Here is a 26,395-nt window from a genome sequence, read left to right as displayed (position 1 = left end):
AGAACAGAAAATTTTCCAGAAACATTCCTGATGCTAAATTTTTATGTGCCCCCCAAGTGTAAATACAATCTACCTACAGTTGTTAGGGCTGTTGTACTACAAAGCCATCATATTCAGTTAGTTAAATAAAGCATGGATAAATCTCAGTGCTTGTACATGGTTTATTTGCCTTCTGTTGCTAACATTATATAAATTTTGCTAGCAGCATTTAAATTGTTTATTTAAATTAGCATCAGAAAATTTTCCAATCCAAATTTGTCTGGAAAATCCACATCACTGGCAATATAGGAGAAGAAATCAGCTTCTTCTAAAAAGAAATTGAGCTTCTTAAAACCTAAAATATTTTCGGGATTTAAGGAAGTGGTCTTAAAGAGATGCATTAGTAAAGAGATAAGGACTATAAACTTTACTAGTATGTACTGTCTGTTGTTGTTTGTATGATCCTACTGGGAAGTTTCTGTTATTATTTAATATGTCAGCTTTAGAATCACTTATGCTCTGTTCCAGCATTTCTTCAACTCTGGATTGGATTTCTGTTGGTTTTAAATCATTGCAAATTTGATTCTATATACCATATTACATTGTTTATTGAAATGTCTTTGAAATTGACCGTACTGACACACACTGTAATTGGCCTTGAGTCTCAGAGAAAGGTGGACTATAAATGACATAAAATAAATGAAATAATAGCTAGTTGTCATTCTGACTGTGGTTGATCATCAAATCAATGATCTGTATTCCATTTTATTGTTTAGAGTGGGTTGGATCAAGTCTGCTTTCTCCCTCCAGTGACTTGATTCCTCTCCTTACCACTGCACATGGTCTATATACCTTTTGTCCACGAGAGTCCAGTGATCCAAAGCCCTACCCTCTTTCCTAGCTGATACTTCTAATGGCTATTGAGAGCAGACCTAAATATTATGATCAATGACATCCTCTTGGTGAATACAGTTGAGACAGTGCAAGGTGTGATGTCACAATAAAAAATACATTTTGGAACACCATATGGGTGGGGTGGAGTGTCAAGGAGAAGTAAGCCCCAGTCCTGTACATTGTTGAAATCTATACCTTTCTTAGTTGAGGAACCTTGCTTGGCTTTGGGGGTGGTGGGGGTGGTGGTGGTTACAATTGTATTGCTCAAAGTGGTTGAAAAACTGACAGTTTTGTCTGTGTGTGTCCTCCTCCCCACCCCAATTTCAGGATGCAGAATAGAGAACTGCGATTCTTGCTTTAGTCGAGACTTTTGCACCAAGTGCAAGCCTGGGTTTTATCTCTACCGAGGCCGATGCTTTGCAGAATGTCCTGATGGCTTTGCACCCTTAGAGGAGACGATGGAATGTGTGGGTGAGTGCTTATAGAATATTGGCTTCAGAACAACATTTTCCTTTTTCTGCTGCAGCCTTTCTGTGACTTTGGAGTGCTGTCTGAATTTATTCTCCGCTTTGCCCGGTCAGGTTATGTAAGCTATTTAGGCTATAATGTCTTTTTTATGAGTCTCTTGTGAACTTTCTAACCTCTCTGGATACTGAACTGAGGTTTACAAGTTCACACATTACGTCACTGTGTAAATTCTTTGGCCAAGGTCCTTAGTGCATAAGATAGATGGAAACCGTTAATGTGCCATAATTAAGTTATAGCAATTCAATTCATCTTCTTACCGTTAATAAATCAAGAGTAATGGTTCCCAGGGAATCTTGGTTTCTGAAACCTGATGGCTTTCCTCCAAGTAAATCACAAGGATGTTCTAAGCAATCCTCTGCTTAGTTGCTTTGATTTTCTTTGCTCTTAAAGGAAAAAAGAAAAACTGTATAGCATCTCTTTATGAAATCACCTCCTAAAAAGAAAAAGTTATTGGAGTTTGGTGACTCACAAGTCAATTTGAAACTTAATAAACTGAGGAGAAAACTCTGATTGTACAGCCATATATCTTTTCATAGACATTGCTGCATATACATTCTTTTCATATATTCAGGCAGCAAACCTCTGAATACCAGCGCTAGGAGGCAAGTTTGGGGATAGGCTTTGGCTTCTATGCCCAGTTTGTTGGCCCCCCAAGACAACTGGTTGGCTGCTGTGTAAAACAGGATGATGGACTAGATAGACCACTGGGACAATCCAGCATGGCTCTTCTTACATTCTCATATGCTAGAATTTGGGATCCTTAAACTGTATCCAGTGGGTCACTCCTGGGCACTCCTCCTCTTCCCATTATTTTCTTCTGCATTTCCTTGTCAGTCCCATTGAATGGACATTGCACAGTTTTAGAAAACGGTTTGCTTACCCCCACCAGCCATGTTGAATCGGAGCTTTAGCAGGAATTTGAAGACTGACCGTTGACTGCATGGTTTCCAATTGATCTTTCCCTTTGTGCCTTTGTGCCACCTCCCAACTTTAAAATAAAGACAAATTGTAGTTCTGTTTATGTGGCAGACAAGAATAAGAATAAGGCCAGTGCAACAGGTCCGTTTTGTACTGCTGGGGAGCCATTCAAGTCTCCTGTTCCATATAATATAACTGAGATGGGGTAAAGTCTGTGCTTTAGTGCGAAAGTGGCAAAGTCAGAGCGGAGAAGGCATGTCTGAAAGCCAACATCAGGCACTCGCTGTGTCTCAAGCTTGAGTTAGAGCTGCTGTTGCTGCTGCCTTTCTCACTTTGTCCAGGGCCTAGCAAGGCCAGAGGAGCAGTGTGTGTTACATCTGACCTTACCAAGCCCATGTAAAATGATGCATACCCATTACGACTTTAAGCCATTGTCAATTTCTGCACACTTCCTTCTTGTCCAGCTCTCATTGGACATATCAATGAGATATCAATTGATATGGCCAATTGATATCAAATCAATGTCATTATCACAAAAACATGGAACTAGCTTCCCCATATAGGTTTATGGTAACATAGTATGTCTCAACTAGGAAATAGAAGCAAGACCAGAAATTTCCATAATTTGAATGATAAAGTGACTGGTTTTAGAAGGAAGTATGGAAATAGCAGCATTTTTTAAAATAATGTCACTGGAGAACAGAGATCACAGAACCTGCCCTTTTCAAGACTGAGTTTATTTGGCAGTGGTCAGGATGAAAACAGTGGTAATTTCTTTATGCTATATTGAGGCTGCACCTTATATTTAACACAATAGTAAAACCTGCCATTGCTGAAGTTGAGATTCTCCCAACAGCATTTTTTTTTTTTAAAAAAAAGGCAAACCCTTGGGAATTTCAGCACCAGAAGGGCTCTAACTTGTTGTGTGTGTGTGCTTTTTGTTGGTTTCCTCAGAAGGCTGTGAAGTGGGTCCATGGAGCGAATGGGGAACTTGCAGCCGAAATAACAAGACGTGTGGATTTAAGTGGGGCCTGGAAACAAGAACAAGGCAAATTGTGAAAAAGCCAGCAAAGGACACAATACCATGCCCAACAATTGCAGAGTCCAGAAGATGTAAAATGGCCCTGAGGCACTGTCCAGGAGGTAAGCATGTCAAACGCCAAAGTAATCCAGATGAGCTCTTTTCCTGGCTAAAGCATTGCTTGTTTAACTGAGGTTGAACGTACTCTTGTTTTTCAAAATTGGACAAGCCGTTGATCTCTCTTACAACCTTGTTCTGTGAGTGCGATTGCTGAAAGATCTACCTTGTATAGTACTTTGACTCTGCCGCTGGAACTGCTATGGAACTTAGTTTTGTGATAATCAGTTGGTTCCCAGAGATCTGTTCTGCTAGCAGAGGCCCTTTCCTCCAGATGAAGGAGTTTTCTTAGTTGACCCTTTTGTCATCCAGGGAAGACGCTCTCCATTGGAGGAAAGTGCTTTGGATCTACAGGATCCAAACCATTGTAAGGAGACCCTTCTGTTCATCATTGGATACTGTTGGCAATTCAAGAAAATAACAGGATCAACAGGTGTACATTATTTCAATGTGCAGGTTGTGCGTGGCCTGGAGCACACAGCTGCATTCTTGGGCTTCCTGGTATTCTTCTTGTGGGCCTAGATTATGTTCTTTCCTTGTTCTTTGCCCTCTCTAGAATAATGAAGTCATGTGCAATTTGACTATATTGCTTAATTAATAAACCAACATAATTCTGCTATTATTCATTCTCTGATCATACTCTGTTTTATTTTTTTAACTGTGGAGTAGTTCAGGAAGTAGTAAAGGACATACTATTCAGTAACTTTAAGAGCAATATTAGGTGATTAGCCGTGTTGGTCTGCAGTAGAACTGCAGGATTTTAGTCCGGTGGCACTTCAGAGACCGACAGGATTTTCAGGGTGTGCACTTTTGAACATCAGAGCTCCTTTCATCAGATACCTGAAAAAAAAGGAAGCTCTGACTTTTGAATGGTCATACTCTGAAAATCTTGTTGGCTTTTAGGAGAAGTAATTATAAATATCTGTTAAATGACTGTAATGATAATCTCTCTTCCTAATGTTCTCAGTCTGTAAACTCACAGCAACATGTAGGGTAACTGTTAGATTACGTAACCAAAGACACTCATAGAGTGTGATGTATTAAACTGAAAACAGGAAGCAAAGATGTTTTTGGTGGGCCAGGGTCAAGCATGTGTGCTTTAGACATATGCTTCCCATTTCTGTCCCTTTTGTTCACATTTCGTTTTGCTATTTATGTGGTCTGCCTTACACACAGTGGTTACTGTGGTAGCTGCATTTGTGGATCCACACGGCAGAAGCTAAATCAGCATGCATTGTTCTTGTGCTTTGACTTCCCTACCTACTGTAGAGTGAGACATTCATCTGTCTTCGTGGCTTTAGAAGACCTCTCAATTATAGTACCACTTTCCCTTTCGGAAAGAGGAATGCAGCTACTAGGGCAAAATAACTCCATATTGTTGAGGTACTTCCCCCACAATAGTGTGGAGTGCTGCCCTCAAAATATTATGATGCTATAATGCAGTGACTGTTGATTAGATTTGCTAATAAGCCATCAAGAGGAGTCCTCAGCAAAGACCCCTGATTTTTTCAGTAAGGCCTTACAAGCAGAGCTCCCTCTTCCCATTTCTTCTTTTGCCCTTTCCCTGTTAAATATTCACTTACCCTTTTCCACGCTTCCAGAAAAGCAGTTCTCTTCAAGCAAAGGTTGAGAAAACTGTAGTGTAGGGAGCCATTGCCTAGCAGTGATCCTATATTTGTAGGACCTCTCTGTCCCATTCTCAGAATTGGTAGGGCAGAGGCAAAAAGAACAGGAGATAAGGGGAGAAAAAATAAGAAGGACAGCAGTTAAAAATTTGCCAGCCATATGAGCCCTAGGTTTGATCTGGATTTGTGCTTTTTTGCTAATTTCTGCTGTAAGGATTTTGAAAGCCTTAATTGACACCATTTTGTTAATTCTGGGATGGTTCCAATGCTCATTTTTATTGATATAACTTAATTGTGTAGGATCAGGCAGATTTAGATCACGTAGATGTAAGGATCTGCCCCTACCAAATCAGGCCGAGGGTCAGTCTGACTTTTCCTGACTGATAGCATCTCCTTTGGTCTCAGGTACCATCTCTCAACCCATCTCGCTGCTAGTGTTGTGTTGTTCATTACAGTACATTGAGTCTGGCATTTTCTAGCAATGGAACTTTCCCTGTTCTCCCAAGGCAGGAATATTCTACAAGCGTAATGAATCTTCCTGCTTGGGGTCCCCCAAATCAATTTTAGCTGCCATAATCCATTCCACCCTATTATTCATATTCATGTCTTCTGGGATCCACAATACTTATTCCTCTTCCTCTGTAGCAATTTTCACCCTTCAAATATTTCTAGCCTGCCCTGACGTCCCCTTATTAATCACTGCAGTGCAAAGCTATACATATTTATTACTGTTAAATCTTCAATCACAAATCAGCCCCTTAAGCTCTTACAGAAATGACTTTGTGTGCCAGCCCATGTTCGCCGAGCACTGATTGCACCAGTGTTCTTCTTCTGCTTTTTAAAGTGATTTCTGAAGAGTGGAAATAGGAGGATAGATGGGATATGTATTTAGGGGAGGCCAATAATGAGCTTTCAAGGAGAAAGGAGTGTTGTTGAGGACAATGATTGGGAGGAAGGGCAGGGGGAAGAGAATGGTGGTGATTCCAACAAACTGCTTGCTGTGCTGCATTCTTGGGTGTACTTCCCCCAAATCCACCACAGTTGTAGAACAACAGTTGAAGCAGCAGTAAATCTAAAGCTCATGCATGGGAGTGTAGAACTAAATCTAAAAGAGAGGGTGGCAGAGGTGGAGAGGTGGGTAGTGACTATCCTTTTTCTGCCTGATTAATACTTTTGTGTTCTTGCAGTGTCCCTGTTTAAATAGTAAGATTGAAGGTCACCCCGGCTCCAGCATTCCTGATCTGTTCATAGTGAGAGTTCTAGACTTGTACGTATCTCAGACCTGGCTGGATTAATGGCCTGGGCTGGTAGCCATTGTGCCACTGTTTGTTGAGGATCATGAAGTCTGAAAGATGAGGAGGTTTGGAGGCATTTTTATAAAGATATCTTTGTATCTAGAAATGGTTGAGCAGGCATTCTTGGGCTGATAACACGTAACATCTCCTCTCTATGAATTCCGCCTCTGTCTCATGTCTTTACAATGGCTTACTACATAACAGTACTGAGAGTTTTTAAAAATCTTAATTGTTTGACTGATCCTTCCTCCCACCCCCAACAGCTGAAATATTCATGAACATTCTATGGTATTCTGTGGCAACTCTGCCAGTGATGACATAAAGCCAATAAAACAGCAGGTTTAAGTTTATAGAAATTTATTTATTTACATTATTTATAGTACAATGTAAGTCAGTGCATTCAGTAGGATAAGACATGTAATAAGCAGTGTAATAGGACTGGAACTGCAGAAATGTGAAACAAAGCAGAAATCTGAACAAAGCGTTAAGTATTAATGATAATAACTATGCTCTTATACTGTTCTTCTAGACACTAGTGCTCCACTCAGAGCAGTGAACTCAGAGCAGCTGAGGAGCTGGGGCTGAGAGAAGTGGCTTACTGAAGGCCACCTGCTGAGTCCATGGCAATAGTGGGATTTGAACCAGCAGAGTGCTGATTTGCAGACCAACCACTTAACCACTATGGTACAGCAGCTCTTTTAAACATGACATGTTAAACAAGCAGTAACGTAAGCAGAAGTATAGTACACTGAAAAGATAAAGTATACATCAACAAATAACACAATACCATAAATTCACAGACCTGTTCCGTTTCTTGGAACATCTCCTGAACCATTCAGTTATAATATAGCCATATCACCTTTCTAAAAATGCCTTCTTCAACCATTTTGTTTTTCACGGTTAGCAGAATGCCAGAAGCCTGAGCGTCTTTCTGACCTCCTCAGGCAGGGCATTCCCAAAAGTGGGGGCCACTACAGAGAATGCCTGTGTATGGGCCATTGTTGATCTTGGCCATTTGGAGGATGGCATCTGCAGAAGGACCTGCAGAGATGAGCAAAGTTGTCATGGTGGAGCGTAGGGGGAGAGGCAGAGATGAGGGTGTGAGGCCATGATAGTAGCTGCTAGTATGTGATAGTAGTCAGTGGAGGGAGTGACTGCAGAATAGGTGTAATTTGCATGCTTCGGCTAGCTCCTGATAGTGTTCTGCACCAACTGGACTCTCCAAATTGACTTCGTGGAGAGAGCTGTGTAGAGTGCAACAACAACAACAACATTTGATTTATATACCACCCTTCAGGACAACTTAACATCCACTCAGAGTGGTTTACAAAGCGTGTTATTATTATCCTCATGACAATCACCCTTTGAGGTGGGTGGGGCTGAGAGAGCTCCAAGAAGCTGTGACTGACCCAAGGTCACCCAGCTGGTTTCAAGCAGAGGAGATTAAAATTTTTATTAACATTTCACTTTCTGCCCAATTAGAGATGGCATATCTCCCCCTCTCCATGCCGTCCCCCTGAGCAAAGCTATGTAATCCTACCTTATAACATTAAAATTCTACTGAAGAAGATATATAATGTTTCAAAATGTCTCATTTCTTCAGTCAATTAATAGTTCAGAGTTCTATGAAATGTTAATTTAAAAAATACCAGTTAATGTTTTTTTCAGCTATTCCAAACCTTTCCAAGATGATGATTTTTTGGATGTCATCCAGGAAAGGATTTTCCTTGGGAAGAAAACACTTTAACCGGATTAATAGCCTAGCCTTGTTTTAACATCTTCGTTCTTGCTGTTACCAGAACATTCATGTTCTTCTATTCTTTAGCTTGCCTCAAAATTCTAGCTGCTTTGTCAACAGATGATTCCATGTGAGCCAAGCCAGAGGCCTTTCTGTTTCACATGTGAAAGCATCCTGCTTAAGAATAGTCACCTGTTCTTGTGTGTAGCTCATTTACCATTGGTGCCCACCCCATTTTTGATGCCAAAGGGCAATTATGTAGTTCTTCTAACCTTTCTGCGGATCTAGTTTTTAGGAGAGCTATAAATAGGAGGTTGTTCCCCTTGACTGTTGAGAACAATAGGCAAAGATATTTTGTTACTTGCATAACAACTGCTCCAAGAAGATGGCATTCCCTGTTTGTTCTCTTAACATTCATATGAGGCCTACATGCAGAGCAGATTCTCCAGGCAAGTCACCCAAGTTAGACTGCTGGGGACAATGCAGTGAACAACAACATCATCATCAGATTTATATTCCGCCCTTCAGGATAACTTAATGCCACACTTGGAGTGGTTTATCCTCACAACATGCACACCCTGTGAGATGAGTGGGGCTGAGAGAGCTCTGGAAGAGCTGTGACTGACCTAAGGTCACCCAGCTGGCTTCAAGCGGAGAAGTGGGGAATCAAACCCAGTTCTCTAGATTAGAGTCTTGCTGCTCTTAACTACTACACCAAGCTGAAGATGGTGCCAGTGCTCATCAGAGGGCTCAGCCTGCTTCTAGCCACCAGTGGCATGAGACATGATTGGCATCCCCTCTGGGTCCATGCACCTGGGTCTAAATCAAGCCCCTGTGGCCACATAAGGCTGGTGGAGGTCCAAGGAGGGGATGAGTGTCTCTTTCTTGGGGTGACCAAAATGCCTTGAACTGGTTCTACCTGCATCACCAGGACAAATGGTGAGTTGGATCCATTCAGCTTTTCTGCTAGTGAAGAAATGAAAGAGGGGGGTTCCCTTTGACTAGCAAAAAGGGCAGTGCTGGGGATTGTTGGACCTTCATGTACCCGAAGCCTTGTGAGATGAAAGCTGCAATAAAAAGTAGAATTGAGGTGACAGTAAATGATCCCCGCCCCCCAATGGCTCGTTCCAACCCAACAGATCAGGGGGCTGTTTGAAGTCAAGAAAAGTTTAAGCCCTCTTGATGAGCCTTTGAACCAAACCAAGGGGACTCACGCAGCCTCTTCTGGGGGATCAGATTTAGGGGTGTGCACCGAGAAATTTTTTATTATAACTTCTGATCCAGACTTTAGGGAGGCAGGGGCGGGCGTTTCATGGTTGCTTATTTCTGAGTAGGATATTACCAGCTTGGGAGTCAAATCCATGTGGCTTTTCTTCAGGATCATTACTTTCAATAGGGAATGTATACAAGGATCTGTGGGGCAGCTGTTTATAAACCGATAGAAGAAAGGGGGTAAATTTTAGACTCCCAAAGCAGGCCCCTCTCTGTGCAGCTGCACTTCTCTCTCTACTGATTCCCAAAATGGCGGCAGCCTAGCAAGAGGACTCCCAGTGGGCATTGTCATTTTTTAAAAAAGTCTGCTTTCATATCATTTTCCTACTCCTGCAGTGACTGACTGACAATATTTTTTTTAAGTTTCAGCTGAAAACTCTCTGATTGCCATGCTTCCTTGTTGTGGACTGTTTGTTAAATTAAGTAAGGAATGAGATTGGCAGCTTCATTATTCCCTATGAAGCACTTTGTGGGGGACTGGGGGAGCTGTTTTTCAGCCAGCTGACACCAACTCTATAGCCCGTCCACTAAAGACCACCCAACAAGATCACCCAAGTTTCAAGTAAATTGGTCCAAGCTTTCCAATTCTGTGGCCTCTGGTTCTCCCAGGCTTAGTTTCGACTTTAAGAGGGGGAAAAAACCTCCACCCCCACAAGGGAGGGAAGAAAAATAAGCAAACTGAAGTTCTGCTTATTCCCTAGGGGGGACTTTGGGGCAGGGAGATCTGGGAAGGCTGTTCTCCCTCTGAGGCGGAGGACATCTTGGGTTGTTTCCTTTTGCCCAATCAGGGAGGCAGAAAGTCAAAAAATAGCTCTTCCTCTTCCTCTTGGAGCCTAGGAACGCCCCCTTGTCCCAGTTCTTTCCTGCCTCCAGGGAGAGCAGTTGTGGCTACAGTTTTCTCTGTCAGCCCACAGTCCTGTCTTTTTTTGTCTTCTTTGTCCTAGCTCTAGTTTTTTCCTTCCCTCTTCCTCTCTTATTCTTCTCTACTCTACCTTTCTTATCTCTATTCCTCCCCCCTTCTTCAACTCTTTTTTTCTCTGGGCCCAAGTCTATCAAGACGATGGAGTCCAGGGACTCCGAAGATAGCTTTATGGAGGGTGAGGAGGGAAGCTCACCAACGGCCGCATCGGCGGCAGAATCGGCTGCTGTACCCGGTACCGTCTTGCCGCCCAGGCTTGAACGGCATCCCGGCACCTTTCCGGCTGCAAAGCCGTGTACTTCTTCAAAAAAATCGCGACGCAAGCAGAAGGACTCCCAGACATCGGGGCCAGTCGAGCAGGCCGCCAGCAGCTCGTTAGATGCAGCCGTGGTTTTGGCGGGAAACCAAGATGGCGCCCGCGCCGATTCCCGCGCGGCTCCCAGTGCCGCGGTCGCCAACCTCCAGCCGGGAGAGTGCCCTGCAGGCCCTTCTACAGTGACGTGGCCTCTGCAGTCGATCGGCAGCGGAGCCCATGGGACGGGTAATGTACAGGGCGACCTCGGTTCCCTCCTGAGAGGCGAGTTCATGTCCTTCCTACAGACCATGCGGGAAGAGATTTTTCATTGGTGCCAGCCCCCTCCCGAGGCAACAAGCCAGTCTTCCTCCCTGCCTCCTTCCCCCCCCAGTAAAGTGCGGCGTACATCCTGCCAGTGGCCTACCAAGGCAGCCCAAAAAGCGCACCCAATCCCGGCCAGAGATGGGGATATTGTTGTAGGGGGGGGAGCCTACTCTGATAGCGAGGAGGGTGAAGAAAGGGAGTTCCTTTCAGAAGAAGAGGAGGAGGAAGAAGTCATTATGCCTGACCAGTCAAACAGGCTGTTTAAATCAGAGGACTATCCATACCTTCTGAGTAAGGCTCTGGCTGCCCTAGAGCTTCAGGAGAAACAAGGAGGGGAAGAGGCATCTAGTGGTACCAGTAGGGGTTCTTCAAGACCCAGAGGGTGTAAAGAATTTTTCCCAAGGGGTGATACCCAGGAGAAGGTCTTCCCTTTTCCGGAATATTTTGAAAGACAATTAAAAGCAGAATGGGTCTCCCCTGCCTCTAGCAAACAATGCTCAAGCGCTCTTAAAAAACTGTATGCATTACCTTCTTATGCATCTGAGCTTTTACAGGTTCCTCGAATTGATGCCCCGGTGGCGGCGCTTCAGTCATCTGGGCTGTTGTCGGAAGATGGCCAAGGCTCAGTCAGAGACAATCTGGATAGGAAGGCGGAAGCGGCACTCAAGAGAGCGCATGAAGCAGCAGCCATGGCGATTCGAGCATCTTCCACCGCGTCCATCGTGTCCCGGGCGGCAGTAGTCTGGCTGCGCAAGTTAATCCAGCTGCTACCTGAAAATCAAAAGCGTCTGTTAGAAGGGGCTAGTAGAGTCTTAAAAGCAACCACCTTCACGGCAGATGCTACTCTGGATGCTCTTACCTTCTCGTCCAGAGCCATTGCCTCTGCGGCAGTGGCTAGAAGGCTTCTCTGGTTGCGCGCATGGCCAGCTGACATCAGATCCAAATTTATCCTGATGGCGTACCCCTTCCAGGGGGATAAACTGTTTGGAGATGCCCTGGAAAAGGTTCTCATCGAGACCAAAGACAAGAAAAAAGCCTTACCCAAGTCGGTGAGACGGTATGACAAACGACCCTTCAATAACCAGTCCTTTCGTACACACCATTCCCTGGCGAGACCACGTCCAGATACCAAACGGTCCTCCTGGAGTGCCAACAAACAATCGTTCAAGAGAGCTAACTTCGGTTTCAGGTCTAACAGACAACACCAACAACGAGGGGAAAGGCAGGACTTCGACTCCAAAACTCAGAAGTCCTGACTCACGGCCGCTTCCGGTGGGGGGAAGACTACAGTTCTTTTTCCAATCCTGGGTGGACTCAAAGGCGGATGCCTGGACACTGGAAGTAATCTCAAAGGGTTACTCCATAGAGTTCAAGTCGCACCCACCGGATCGCTTTCTGTCATCCCCCCTACGCCGAAACCCTCAAAGGAGATCCATCACCTTAAAAGCGGTACAACATCTCCTGAACATCCAAGCAGTCGAACCTGTACCTCGTCAAGAGCAAGGCTCCGGTGTTTACTCCCTATTCTTCACCGTGCCAAAAAGAAACAGAGACTGGAGGGCCATTTTGGACTTAAAGTTCATAAACCGTTTCATAAAACTGAGGCACTTTCGCATGGAGACTCTAAGATCTATCGCAGAGTCACTACGACCCAAAGAATTCCTCACCTCCATAGACCTCACAGAGGCATACTTACACATTCCGGTTCATCAGGCCCATCGCAGATTCCTGAGGTTTCATGTGAATGGTCTCCACCTTCAGTTCAAAGCCCTTCCATTCGGGCTTGCCACAGCTCCCAGGTTGTTTTCCAAGATCCTGATCAACCCCATCGTTCGACTGCGGGAGAGGGGGATTCATATCCATCCCTACTTAGACGACCTGCTACTCAGAGCAAGCTCCAGGGAAAAGGCGGCGGCCGACACACAGACCACGGTTCTCTTCCTACAAGCGCACGGTTTCTTGATCAACTTATCAAAATGTTCTCTTCAGCCTTCTCAAAGACTGCTTCATCTAGGAATGTTGGTCGACACCAGGAAGGGTCATTTTTACCTGCCACCGGAGAAGATCCAGAAAACCAAGGAGATGACCGCTCTAGTGCTGAGCCGCAGCACCGTTTCTCTGATGTCGCTCTCCAAGCTGATGGGAACCCTCGTAGCGAACTGCGAGGCCCTGGACTGGGGCCATCTGCACACACGGGAACTCGTGTCCTTCCTCAGACCGTTCCAATCTCTTATTGCACTAAGATGCGATCGACAACTCACAGTGCCCTTGAAGGTCAAGTCCAGCCTCAGATGGTGGACCTCAGCACCCAACCTGCGGCGGGGGAAGTCATTCCTCAATCCTCCCAGGCTGCAACTATTCACCGATGCCAGTCTCACCGGCTGGGGGGCAGTTCTGGAAAACCGACCTGCTCAGGGTACGTGGTCTCCGGAAGAGACTGTCCTGCCAATCAATCTCCTGGAAGTCAGAGCCATTCGCCTTGCTCTCGCTTTCTTCAGCCAAGACCTCGTCGGCAAGGATGTTCTGGTGCGGACCGACAACGTCTCAGCCAAGGCGTATATCAACCATCAGGGGGGCACCCGGTCCCCCAAGCTGCACAGAGAGGCCATGAAGATCTTACACTGGGCGGAAGCCAATCTCCTCTCTCTGCAAGCCGAACACATCAGGGGCGTGACCAACATCCAAGCGGACTGGCTCAGCAGGCAGTCCATCCACCCAGGAGAGTGGGCACTCAAGAAGGAGGCTTTCCGTATGATTGCGGAACGTTTCGGGACACCGATCATGGACCTGTTTGCCACTCCAGCGAACTGTCAAGTTCCGAGGTTTCTCTCCAGGTTCCTGCACCCCCAGGCAGAAGGGACAGACGCTCTCTCTACTCAGTGGCCCAAGGGGCTACTGTATGCCTTTCCACCGATCCCGGTTCTTCCCAAACTTCTACGGCGGATAGTGGAACGTCAAGCGGAGGTAATCCTAGTGGCTCCATGGTGGCCTTGGAGACCCTGGTTCTCCACGATACAGGCACTGACGATTTCCCCTCCGATGCAGCTCCCAACGGTACCAGATCTTCTGCAACAGGGCCCGGTGTGGCATCCCCATCCAGAATGGATGTGTCTGACCGCGTGGAGATTGAGAGGCAGTACCTTACCAGATTGAAGTACCCTCCGCAGGTGATCCTTACCCTCCTGGCGTCTAGGAAGAAATCAACTATTAGGCTATATAACACCACCTGGAAGGCCTTCGCTCGCTGGGCTAGGAGGAAGAGGGTTAACCCTCTGCGCCCGTCCATCGTTACGATTCTGGACTTTCTCCAGCAGGGCCTGGAAGCTGGACTCAAGCCGGCCACTCTCCGCAAGCAGGTAGCGGCTCTGTCTTCGGTCTTTCCTGTCCTGGAAGGTTGTCGTCTCTCCCGGCATCCTCACATCCAACGCTTCCTCAGGGGTGCGACCTTGCTAAGCCCCCCAGTTGTTCATCGTTTCCCTACTTGGAGGCTTCACGTTGTCTTATCGGCCTTAACCAGGCCCCCGTTTGAACCCCTCCATTCAATTTCCTTGAGATGGCTAACCATCAAGACTATTTTCCTGGTAGCTGTCACGTCAGCGAGGCGGATCTCGGAACTGGGGGCTCTGTCAATCAAGCCCAACCTGTGCATTTTTCACCGGGATAAAGTGGTTCTCAGGACTGACCCCACCTTTGATCCCAAATCCTGTTCCAGATTCCATAGGGCTCAGGAGATCAATCTGCCATCTTTCTGCCCTAACCCTTCTCACCCTAAGGAAAGGGACTGGCATACCCTCGACGTTCGTAGAGTCCTCAAGTCGTACCTGTCTAGGACTGAATCTATCAGGGGTTCCGACTCACTCTTCATCAATATTTCTCCTCCCAACCAAGGGAAGAAAATGTCCTCGGCAGCCATTGGGAGGAACATTCGGTCCTGCATCACGGAAGTGTACAAGGCGTGCAACAGAGACGTGCCTCAGGGCATTACTGCCCATTCGGCGAGAAGCGCGGCAACTAACGCAGCATTCCTCAAGGACGCCTCCGTGGAAGAGGTTTGCAAGGCAGCCACCTGGTCATCGATTTCCACATTTGTCAGACACTACAAAATGAACATTTTCGACTCAGCGGATGCTGCCTTCAGAAGGAGAGTTCTCCAGCACATGATGTTCGACAGGGAGCCTCTCCCACCCAGAGAAGACTAACTGCTTTGGGAGTACCCAAGATGTCCTCCGCCTCAGAGGGAGAACGGACCTTTGGACACTTACCGTGAAGGGTCCTTCTCCTCTGAGTGCAGGAGGACATCTTGCCCCTCCCAGGCTCCCCCGTCTCCTGTTACTCCCCTCTGATACTTCTTTATAACCAACACCTTTCCGGCTGGAATTTCCTGTCTCTCCTTCCACTCTCAACATGCCGCAGTCATTTTCTTTCTCACTGTTTTTTACTTAACATAGTTCTGCACACCGACTAAGTTTTCCTTTTTCGGGTCGGGTGCAAGTTTTTTCTTCTTGAAAGTTCTAGTATTTGATAGTTTTTTCTTCTACTGCTTTGTGGAGTCACCAGAACTGGGACAAGGGGGCGTTCCTAGGCTCCAAGAGGAAGAGGAAGAGCTATTTTTTGACTTCCTGCCTCCCTGATTGGGCAAAAGGAAACAACCCAAGATGTCCTCCTGCACTCAGAGGAGAAGGACCCTTCACGGTAAGTGTCCAAAGGTCCGTTTTTCAACCAAATGACACCAAAAATGCAGGGCAGTGACTACAGCCTGTACACTAAAGACTGCCCAAGTTTCCAACAGATTGGACCGAGTATTCCAATTCTGTGGCCAGTGGTTCCTCCAGACTTTCTACTTTCAGAGGGAAATCCCCACAAAGGTGGGGAAAAGAAGGCAGCTGTCAAAAGCTTGTGATTGGCTTTGCGTGCTCTGTGCTCCTCACTTGTGAGGGTCTGATTGGAAGAAAGAAATGCCATTGTTCAGGAAATCAGTAGAATCAAAGAAAAACATATGCTCTCATGCTGCACGACTAGTAAGCACTGAATCTTGAAACAAACCATAGATCTTTGTAATTCTCAAGCAACTTCTATTACCATTCCAGAAAATCGAGGTAATGATTCAAAACAGTGATTTATGTTTATATCTTTGGCTTAAGAATTTCATTATGCATACCCCTAATCAAGGTCTTTTCAATAATATCATCCCCACACATTTTTCCTTCAGAATAGAATATATGGTATTGTGCATAAAGGCTTTAAGGCTCGATGCCATGAAGTAGGTTTTGTTGTGTGGGAGTAGGGCTCAGAGGCAAGAGTTTTAAAAGAGCAACAAAAATGGATTATTTATGTACATAATTTTAAAAGAACACTTCAGCAGATATGGGCTTCCTAACACATTCAAGGAAAACCTGGCTATGAGACACACTTATTTACTGGGTACCTCTTCTGGATAGAATTTAAGTGCACTAATGCATATGATTATAGAAAGAATGTCTTAAACCACCATGGAATAATATTTGTTCAGCCTTTTATAATTCAGGGCTTTCCCCTTAAAATAGATTATTTCTGACAGGCTTCTATAGCCTAAACACCAAGTTAGATACTCTCCCACACATCCTAGTCTGTCCCTTTCCCCCAAGAGTCAAGCTCTTACAGGTCTCCTCATCACCAGAGACAGGTCTAAAATTGAGTTACTCCATCCTCTCCTTGAGCTAAAGCTAACCACTCTGCACTCCCTTTCAGTCAGAGCTACACATAAAACAATCTGCTTCTTTTTGAGGCAGACCAGATACTGTCAGCTGCTGCCCTTCCCCTCACATTCAGTCAGCTCTATTAAAGGTGATTGGTTTATAGAGAAGCATTCAAATAAGCTCAGGTGCTAATAGTTGATTGGCTATTATACCTTTCAGGGTCAGGACAGCCTCCTGTCTGTCACACCCTCTCATGTTATTGCCCTAATCTCAGTCAGGGTCCCAGGGACCTCAGTTCCATTCAGAAGAGTATCAGAAATGCTTTGGCAGGTCTCATCAAGTCTGTAGTCCAAGCTTGTGACAGCTGACCAGATGCCTCTGGCACTGGCAAGTATTGTGTGAAGGAGATGGCTTTCTCTCTTTGTCCCAAGTATCTGATCTTCAGAGCAATACAGCTTGCCTCTGAAGACAGTTGATAATGGCTATCAATAAATCTGTTCTTGAGTTTGATTGAATTTATCCTCAACCGCCTCTGTTTTTTTTTTTAAAGTCACCTGGTCTTAGGCTAGTGAATTGTATAAGTTAATTACACATTGTATTGTCGAAGTATTGTCGAAGGCTTAATTACACATTGTGTAATGAAGGTAACTGTCCTAGATCTACTGTCAGTAATCTGCAAACGTAATCCTGAATTCTGGGTTCATGAGAGAGGAAGAAAAATGCCAAGAATTTTATCCGTTTTTGTCATGCCCCCTTTTTGACGTCATCTTTCTAAATGCGTGGGAGGGTATGATGGCATTTCAGTCTTGTATGTAAGCTTAAGGCTTTTAACCTACTTTATGTTCGAGCTTTTGCACAAGTGGAAACACAAGACAAAAGACCTTGGTAGCTATTTGCACTAAGTCAAAATTATGGTATCCCCACTTGCAGAAGATCTTGTGCAACCAATTTCTGGGCCCTAAAATATATAGAGCAAATATATAGAGAGACAGTTTGGTATACTAGTTAAGAGCGCAGGACTGGGGTTGATTCCCCACTCTGTAAGCAGTCGGCCCGGCCTCCGCCATTTTAATAGCCGTTTTTAACATGGCTGCTTGTGACATTAAAAATCACCAGGCCTCTGGATTTAAAATGGCAGCTTGTATTGCAACCAGAGAGACTCCAACAGTTGCTGAGTCCCACCCGGGAGAACATGGCATGAATGGAATGCCACACAGGAATGCAGAGTGATTAAGAGATGATTGGATTTGCAGTCCCTCCAGCCGCAAAGGAATCCAGTACAACAAAGGTCTCGCAGAGTCATCCTCACTTAACACATTCCTTTCCCTTCTTCTGTGATGAAATCTCCTGTCCTTGATTGAGGAGCTAATCAAATGACATTCATAAGTTTGTACAATCGTTCCTGGGAAAGTACAGTCCCCACCTAAATCCATCAGCTTAGTTCCGGTAGAATTCACTAACAAACTATCCCTCTTGTACAGCGCTAGAACATGTTTTGCATTTGCTTTCACACACCCTGGCAGCTACCAATCAAGGTAATCAAACCCTTTGTCAAACCCAGGAACCGACAGTTGGAGCCTTTGTTCTAACGGCTAGGTGAGCTCTTCTACCTCAGGGCACATTTTACCTATAACGGTAGAGCCCTGACCTCATTCAAATCGTGTACACTTCCTCCTGAGTCCAAGCGCTGCTCCTTTAGGGTCACTTCCCTAAGCCTCTCTTTCTCCGTGCACGCTTACTGGATCCAAAGCGTTGTTCCCTTGAGGTTCACCCTAAGCCTCTTGCTTCCTTGGCCGAGAACATTGGACATTTGAAGCTCTCCCTCTGCGGACTTTCCTACTCATCGGATGGGTAGATATATTTGCTCCCTCCCTCTGTTCCCACCTTCTGGCTAAGCTTCCTAGGACTCTCTCTCTCTGTGTAATTATTTTACCCTGTAATTGTGAGTGTACGTGCATGCATTTTATTCTTAATAAAAGTTATTGTTACACTTTAAGAACCAGCCTCGTTTGCTATTCTCCTTGCTTGCTAATTCCCCCCACAAATCATTTTATTGCAAGGAGACGGGTAACAACTTCTCCACTTGAAGCCAGCTGGGTGACCTTGGGTCAGTCACAGCTTCTAGGAGCTCTCTCAGCCCAACCCACCTCACAGGGTGTTTGTTGTAGGGATAATAATAACATACTTTGTAAACTTCTCTGAGTGGGCATTAAGTTGTTCTGAAAGGTGGTATATAAATTGAATGTTGTTGTTGTTGTTGTTGTTAGAGAGAGAAAATCTCTAGGTCTATTTGTTTCCCTTCTGCAATACTGGATAAAGTCCAGTGGGTTTAGAAGGTTGTAATTCTGCTTAGGATGAGTGTGTAAATTTTTTGAGCATAATATTTTGGGAAGATACCGTGTCATGCCTATGACCTTTGCTTCTCTTCTCTAACCTTTTCAATATATCTTTAACAATGGCTGTGGCGTCTCAAACAGGATTCCTTATGGAGCTGTGCATTAACAAATGAGTTGAACTGCGGTCTCATCTGTGAATGAGTAAAACATTCTTGCAAATATCTTTAAACAGGCAATAGTAATAAAAGGTTGGAAATTTCATGTATAGGGTTCAGCTATGTATTCTTAATTTCGATATTTGCTTGTTCAGGAGAAACAAGTTGGAGGCCTGTGAAGAATCATGGGGTACAAGGTAAATGACTAAGAAGTTTCTTTCCAACCCCAGTCTCCTTTTCTAGAATACTGTATAGCAAAAAGCTTCATTAGGCCACTTCCCCTGCTGTTAATTTTCCCATTAAATAGTTACTCAATTGTCCTCAACATTCTGTGCTTTGTAGAGGGCAGTGAGCATGCTCATTAGGCCACTCGTTGATGGCGTCCTCTCGTTTCTGAATTTTCCAAGTCATGTTTTTATACATACCTATGGAATCCTTCAAGTATGTAGAAATCCCTACCTTGTCTGAGGGCAGTACTTCTTAATACAACAACAGCAACAACATTCAATTTATATACCACCCTTCAAGACAACTTAACACCCACTCAGAGCAGTTTACAAGGTATGTTGTTGTTATCCCCACAACAATCACCCGGTGAGGTGGGTGGGGCTGAGAGAGCTCCGAGAGAGCTGTGACTGACCCAATGTCACCTAGCTGGCTTCATGTGGAGGAGTGGGGAATCAAACCTGTTTCTCTAGAAAGAAGTCCGGCCGCTCTTAACCACTACACCAAACTGGCTCTCTTAATAGTGTCAAGATAGCATGAGTATTGTGTCCTATGTAGGCAGCTATTCTTGCATAATTTTGAGCAAATCCTGTCCTATTTACACTGTTTTCTTTATGACAGTGAGCCACCGTAATCTCTCAGCGCCTTTGTTTTCATACATTTAAAGTTTTTATCTTTTGGTCAGTCGTCACTAATCTTTCTGAATTAGTCTTTCTCAGTCTTGCACAACCTGTGAGATGCTCTTTCCTCTCTGGACAGCAGCCGGTTCCACAATCTAGCTTTCCCATTTCACAATCCTGGTTTGAGGTGCATTTGGGTCCCCCCCGCCCCCCAGTCTCCCTTTGTTGTAGGTAAATACATTTAGATCTAATTTTGCTTCCTAATCAGCAGCCACAAGGCTGCAGCATCTTGAGGTCCCACAGAGCATGTGTGTTTATAGCTGTCCTAAGCCTAATTGAATTCTCTTCTATTCCAGTCTAATTTGCTTATGAGTATTATGCATGATGCCATTTCTCTATGCTGATAGCTTCTTTTTTCATTTGAACAAGGTGTGATAAGGGCCCTGTTACAGTGAGCATGTTCATCCTGCTGTCATATCAATGCTTTTTTAAACTAATTTTTGAAGCAATTAAAAAACATCACAGAACTCATTTGTGCACAACAGTGGGACAAAGCGTATTCATGTGGATTTTTTATTCAGATGCAGTGATAAACTATGTTTTGTTCATTACATGAGCAAGCATGGGAGATCTTTGGACTTACGCATTCTCTTCCATTTTCTCATCCTTTCACATGTGGCTTCATAACCAAACACTTCAGCATTCATTACAAACCATACTCTGCCATTCCTTTGAAACCATAAACAATGGTTTGTTCTCTGCTCCTCATACCGGGAATCTAAATTATGGTTTAAACCTGGGTTGGAATCCAGGTCTGAAGAGCAGGCAACTAACCATAGTTTGTGGTTCCAGCATAATGATCAACTGTGACTTGCCGCAAATGCAGAAATGTTTCACTAATTTCACTGTGCATGAAAGGAGAAGATGATGGGGGAATGTGAGACTGAGGATCCTTCAGGCATGTAACAACAAACCATTGTTTGTCATTGCTTCTGAACCATACTTGTGTCATACTACTTCTATCTTTTTGGAAAAAATGATTGTCCAGTTTTGGGATGGTCATGCTATGCAATCGTGTAGCACTTTGCCTCAGGTTTTGCTTGATAAATACCGGTAATCCAAAATGGAGATATTTTGGTCTGACAGCATACCTTGCAGTGCCTAACAAGAAAATGTATTAGCTCGGAAATGCAAGTCACTCTTACCTGTTTTAACCAATTGCCATTTCAGTGAATATAAACAAGTTCAGTAGTCTTTGTCAAAAGTCGCCTAGTAAATTCATGGATGTGTGTAGAACTGAAAACTCAGTTTGACATCCTTACATGAGGGTGGGATTCTGCTGCTAATCTAACAAATGTGTTCAGCTTCTATGTCATATGCAAATGTGTGCCCAGCTTCAAGAAACTAAGAGAAATCCATATTCTTAATGGAAGCCTGAATTTTGACCTGGCCACAGCTCATGAAAAACAATTCCTGCTAGATGAAAGGCAAGGTTTGTGAGAAGGGCTGGTGCTTTATGCCAAATTTATGCCAGTTCCATAATTTTATGCCAGTTCCATAATTATATGAATCTCACATAGCACAAATAGACCTGTGGTCTCTTAATACTAATGAAAGGATGATTTTATCCATCTCTGTGCTACTTCTTCTAAGACCTTGTAAAACCACTTGAACAAAGAACAATAAATGCTCACTTCTTTAGCCTAACCCATAAGAGAGGGGAGCTCACTATGCTTATGCTTGCCTGTGTTGCAATCTTTTGGGACTTGTACCCTTCAACATGCAGAAAACACACACACGTACATATTGATAGGGATGAAAATACACATTGGCATACATACATACACAAGGTCTTGTTGCATTAGCATGTTCTGACTGCACTGTAACCTCTTAAATCTTCCACTGAATCAAAGGGATTATTTCTACTTCATCTGGAAAATGTAAAGAAAATTATCAAATTAGTTGATGAAAAGCTGGTTATAATCTTCACCCACAATGGCTCAACTTGCAAAGCCGTTGCCTGGTATAAATTCTTGTGCAGGGCAAAACGAGACTGAGACTGTAGGATGGATTGCAATCTTCTTGTAAGGAGGAAGTAAGCAAGGTGATGGCTAGATCCTATCTCCAGTAGTAACAATGTGAGGATGGGGGGGGGATAAAAATCTATGGCTCAGGAATCTCTGTACCCATCTCTCCATGCCTGTAATCCTCAATTAATTGGATAATCTACCCTAAGACTATGTAATCACACATCAGGCAACAACTGCTGCCTGGATTGAATTTTCAATAATTAATCTACATTCATTAATCGATTTCACAGCTCTTCATGCAGAAAGGAGTAATGTGCTTGGGGATGTTTATAAAAATGCATGACCTCTTCAAGCAAGCACTTGTTCCATTCTTTGTTGATTTGGCTCAAAAGCGAGACTCTGTAAGAATGGGAAAGACACACAGTTTCTTTTTAATGGGCTGCTGGATTGAGCCACTTGCTCATGTTTGATGTCAGATCCCCTCAAAGCATTGGACTGGTACCATCAAGATCATTTCCAGTGGTGGTCTCGCTAGAGCAAGCCAAAACTAAAAGGACTCTAGTAGTACCTTTAAGGACTAACAGCTTTCGTAGCCTAGGGCTCCTAAACAGACAGAAAGTGTATTCTCAACAGGAGTTTACACACATGAGTACAATGGGGGGCGGAAATAAACTGTAGGTCTAAACAGCAAAAAAAAGTAAGATGTACAGTCTGTGTTGTTTCTATGTTGAACTCATATGCAAAGAGTGGAATCTAAGGTTTGCTTAGATATCACATATTGTTCAATGTTTTGTAGCATCCATGCCATTAAGTATATTTGGCTGTAGTAAAGCATCTCTGAAACATTTGTGTCACACTGTTTCTTAATTTCTTCATTTAAAATGAACCTCACAACTGCATAGACACCTTGGGTGTCTTCCACACGAGGATGGGATTCCGTGGTTTCTGTGGCTGATGTGGATTCTGTGGCTGATGTGGCTGTCGATAAAGTATAGCAGCAACGAGGGCTCCACATGGCAGGTTTTCATGGATTAGTCCCCTGGAAGTGGCCCCCTCCACTTCCTTGGGCCACCAGAGCTTTTGCCGTCTTTTTTTTTTAAATCAGCGTAAGAATATCATTATTATATTGATTGTAACAATAGGTGTAGCAAGTTCTCTAAATTCCCAAGCCTTTGTTTTTAAAGAAAAAGTCTCTAGCCCTGTCCCTTGCGGCAATACGCCTTTTCCCTTGCATATATAAGTAAATGGGATAGAGACTTACTTTAAAAAAAATGAAAGCTGGGAATTCATAGAAACTGTTACACCTGTTGGTACAATGGTATAGTGATATTCTAGTGCAGATTATAATATTTTTTAAAAAAACTATTGATGGCGGAGTCAGGAAAAATGGCTGCCATGTGAGTGGGAAAATCCAAATTTCCCCATCCATGTGGCAGCCATACAAGCTTTACTGTGATCTTTCCCAAAACTTTGGAGCAAAGCAGGTTTGAGAAAGATTGGGGAAAAGCTGGGGAAATCCCCAGAGGTGCACAAATGCACCATGATGCAAGGGGGGAGGAATCTAATTTTCAAAAGTATTGAACTTGGGGCAAAAAACCTGTGTGGAAGACCTCATGCACAGATAAGGCTTAAGTAGACTGGTTTCTTTCCCTCTCTGTGTGTGTGTATATGTTAAGTTGTTTTTCAGAAGTACTATAAGTATCATGATCCTCTAGGTTGCTGCTGGAGTAGTCATTAAAAATAGACCTGTAATGAAAGTCTGTGCAAATCACTAGAACACGGGTTGTAGAGCAGAGTCTTAAGTAATTCTGCCACTGAAAATTGTTTTTAAAAAGACTGAAAGTCAGCCAGATGTTAATCCATATTGAATTTCTAGTACTTAGCACACTTGTAGCTGATCCACGAGTGTCTGAATTAGACTTCTTGGCTGAAATTATCCGTCACTGGCTATTTTTTTTTGCATTGCATGTGACATTGTTGGATCTGCCCAATTAGCTTCACCTTTTGACCATGCTGTGTAAGTGAGCTTCCCAAGAGGAACGCAGTGTACGCTGCTGCTTCTCCTAGAACAAGACAGCAGTCTGTTACCACCAGCTGCAAGATACACATGGCAGTTTCAAGAATAATTAGTTTTCAAAGCGAGACCAGCAAAAAAGGCTTGTATGCCTTAAAAGCTGCTACTGGGATGTAGTGTTCTGCTCAAGAAAATGAGATGTAATCAGGACTTCCGGTTTGGGATTCATGGAGGTCTAACGCAGCTCCATTTGTGGAGCTGACCGGATTGCCGTTTTAACCGGCCGGAGGGGTGAAAATAACCCGCGGCCGACTGCTCTCAGGCGGGGAGCAGGCAAAGAACGCTCAAGACCCTAGGGTGAGTTAGATCTCGGACGAGGGGGGGCTCTACACAAGGAGTCTCCCCCCCGATCCTTGAGGTCCCACCTTGCGACGGGTCGGCTATAATCTCTGCGGCAATTTTGGGGCCAATTCGGCTGGCATAAGACCTACATACCCAAGCTTCGATCGGGGAGGGAAGTCGAGAGGAGAATTTAAGATCGAAACAGCGATTACAACCCGAGAAAGCTGGAGAGAAGGTAAAGATCGCTATCTCTTGAAACGGGACAGATTGACAAAAACAGAGAGGAAAGAAAGTAGACTTTTAAACTGCAACAGACTAGCGAAAAGGAGGTGAAGACTCGGCAGGAGTTGTATTTTAAAAGAGACTAAGTTTAAAGAAGTTATTACAAAAATCGGACTATTGTTTTGAATACCTGTGGTTTTGGAGCTGTGGGAAAAAGACACCATCGCGAGACCTGCTGTGGGAAGACGGGAGACAGGAAGTGCGTAACAACAATAGAGTGGCTGGAGGGAAGCGGCCCTTGCCAAAGGACAGGAAGTGGGGAATCGCCATCTTTGAAAGTGGAAGGGTCGTGGCTTCAGCGGAAGAGGAAGTAGGCCATCTTGGATTATAATAACATAGAGAAACCATAGAGAAAAGACGCCCGACATTTTGGATATAAAAAATTAATTTTGGCAAAGATTGGGACATTTAAAAAAAAAAAAAGGAAAACGTTTAACTATACGCCACGGAGCTGAGGAAGAGAGCAGATTCGTGGGAGCGAGCTAAAGCAAGCCCCACGATGTCGAAAAAAGAGTGGCAATCGGCAATAGAAAACTTGGACAAAAAACTTATAGACATGATGAAAGAACTTAAGGACACGAAATTGGAGCTTATTAAAGAGGTCAAGGAAGTTACACAGACAGTAAAGTCGGAGCTGTCAGAAGTGAAAAAAGGTGTGGAAACGATTAGCAGTGAATTACAAGGAACGCAGCAGAGAGTTAAAACAGTAGAAGACGCGATGGAGAATTTAATAGACACGCAACAAACAGAGATGAGGCTGGTGAAGGGGAGGATGTCAGTTGCAGAAACCAAACACATGGAGAAGCAGCTTCGTTTTCGTGGTCTGCCAGAAGTGGAAGGGAAGTCAGCGCAAGAACAGATGACTGAGGTGTTGGCTGATTACCTGGGGAAGGAGGAGGAGGAAATTGTGGCTATCCTAGATGTGGCGTATCGTGTGAACTCGAGAATTGCAACCCAGAGGAAATTACCAAGGGATGTGATTGTGCAGTTTACAACTAGAAATATGAAAGAGAGGATTGTGATCAAACAATTTCAAGATCCATTGGAGATTGACGGCAAGACGATTATTATAATGAAGGAACTGCCCAGATCAGTGTTATTGGACAGGAAAAAATATAGAGTGCTAATTCAGACTTTGAAGGACATGAATATCAGATACAGATGGGAGTTACCGGAAGGAGTGTCCTTTGAGTTTGGAGGGGCAAAAAAACGTATCAGATCTGAGCGGGAGATGGAGAGATTTATCAAGGACAATGAAAAAGACTTACCAACAAAACCATGAATATGGAGTGTAAAGTATTATCTTGGAATATAAATGGACTAAACTCACCGAATAAGAGAAAAAATATTTTTCATTGGCTACTAAAACAAAAATGTGATATTGTTTGTTTGCAGGAGACCCATATTAGAAAACAGGATGTAAAATATTTAAAATCTGGAAAATTGGGCAAAGAATTTGTAGCGGCTTCCAACAAGAAAAAAAGAGGAGTGGTGTTGTATATAAAAGAGGAGCTGCAGCCAAAATTTGTTATGAGAGATGTGGAAGCTAGATTTGTAGCAGTGGAATGTAATTGGAACTTAAAGAGAGTGTTGGTAGTCGGACTTTATGCACCTAACGGTGCAAAGGAAAGCTTCTTTGAGGACTTAAGGAAGCACCTAGACGATCTTGTATATGACCAGATAATTCTTGCTGGAGATTTCAATGGAGTGACAGATTTGGAATTAGACAAAAAGACTACAAAAGCACAAAAGAAAAGAGGACTATTGCCAAAGCTTTTTTTTGAGTTGATT

At 44.0% G+C, this 26,395-nt stretch overlaps 1 protein-coding gene across 3 annotated transcripts in view; it reads left to right on the top strand.

Moving 5' to 3' along the window:
• The window catches only part of RSPO2 (R-spondin 2), a 158,977-nt gene that overhangs the window by 93,906 nt on the left and 38,676 nt on the right, over positions 1-26,395 (top strand). For 2 of the 3 annotated variants that reach the window (XM_054985326.1, XM_054985327.1), the window contains 2 exons: positions 1,201-1,344; positions 3,274-3,462. In XM_054985326.1, coding sequence (XP_054841301.1) covers positions 1,201-1,344; positions 3,274-3,462 — 333 coding nt within the window. The remainder of the gene's footprint in view (positions 1-1,200; positions 1,345-3,273; positions 3,463-26,395) is intronic. The other variant, XM_054985328.1, reaches the window with a different exon arrangement.

The sequence above is a fragment of the Eublepharis macularius genome, chromosome 7 (assembly GCF_028583425.1).
Source record: "Eublepharis macularius isolate TG4126 chromosome 7, MPM_Emac_v1.0, whole genome shotgun sequence".
Classification (NCBI taxonomy): domain Eukaryota; kingdom Metazoa; phylum Chordata; class Lepidosauria; order Squamata; family Eublepharidae; genus Eublepharis; species Eublepharis macularius.
Note: the sequence above shows the minus strand (reverse complement) of the source record. Positions and strands in the feature narration are given on the sequence as shown.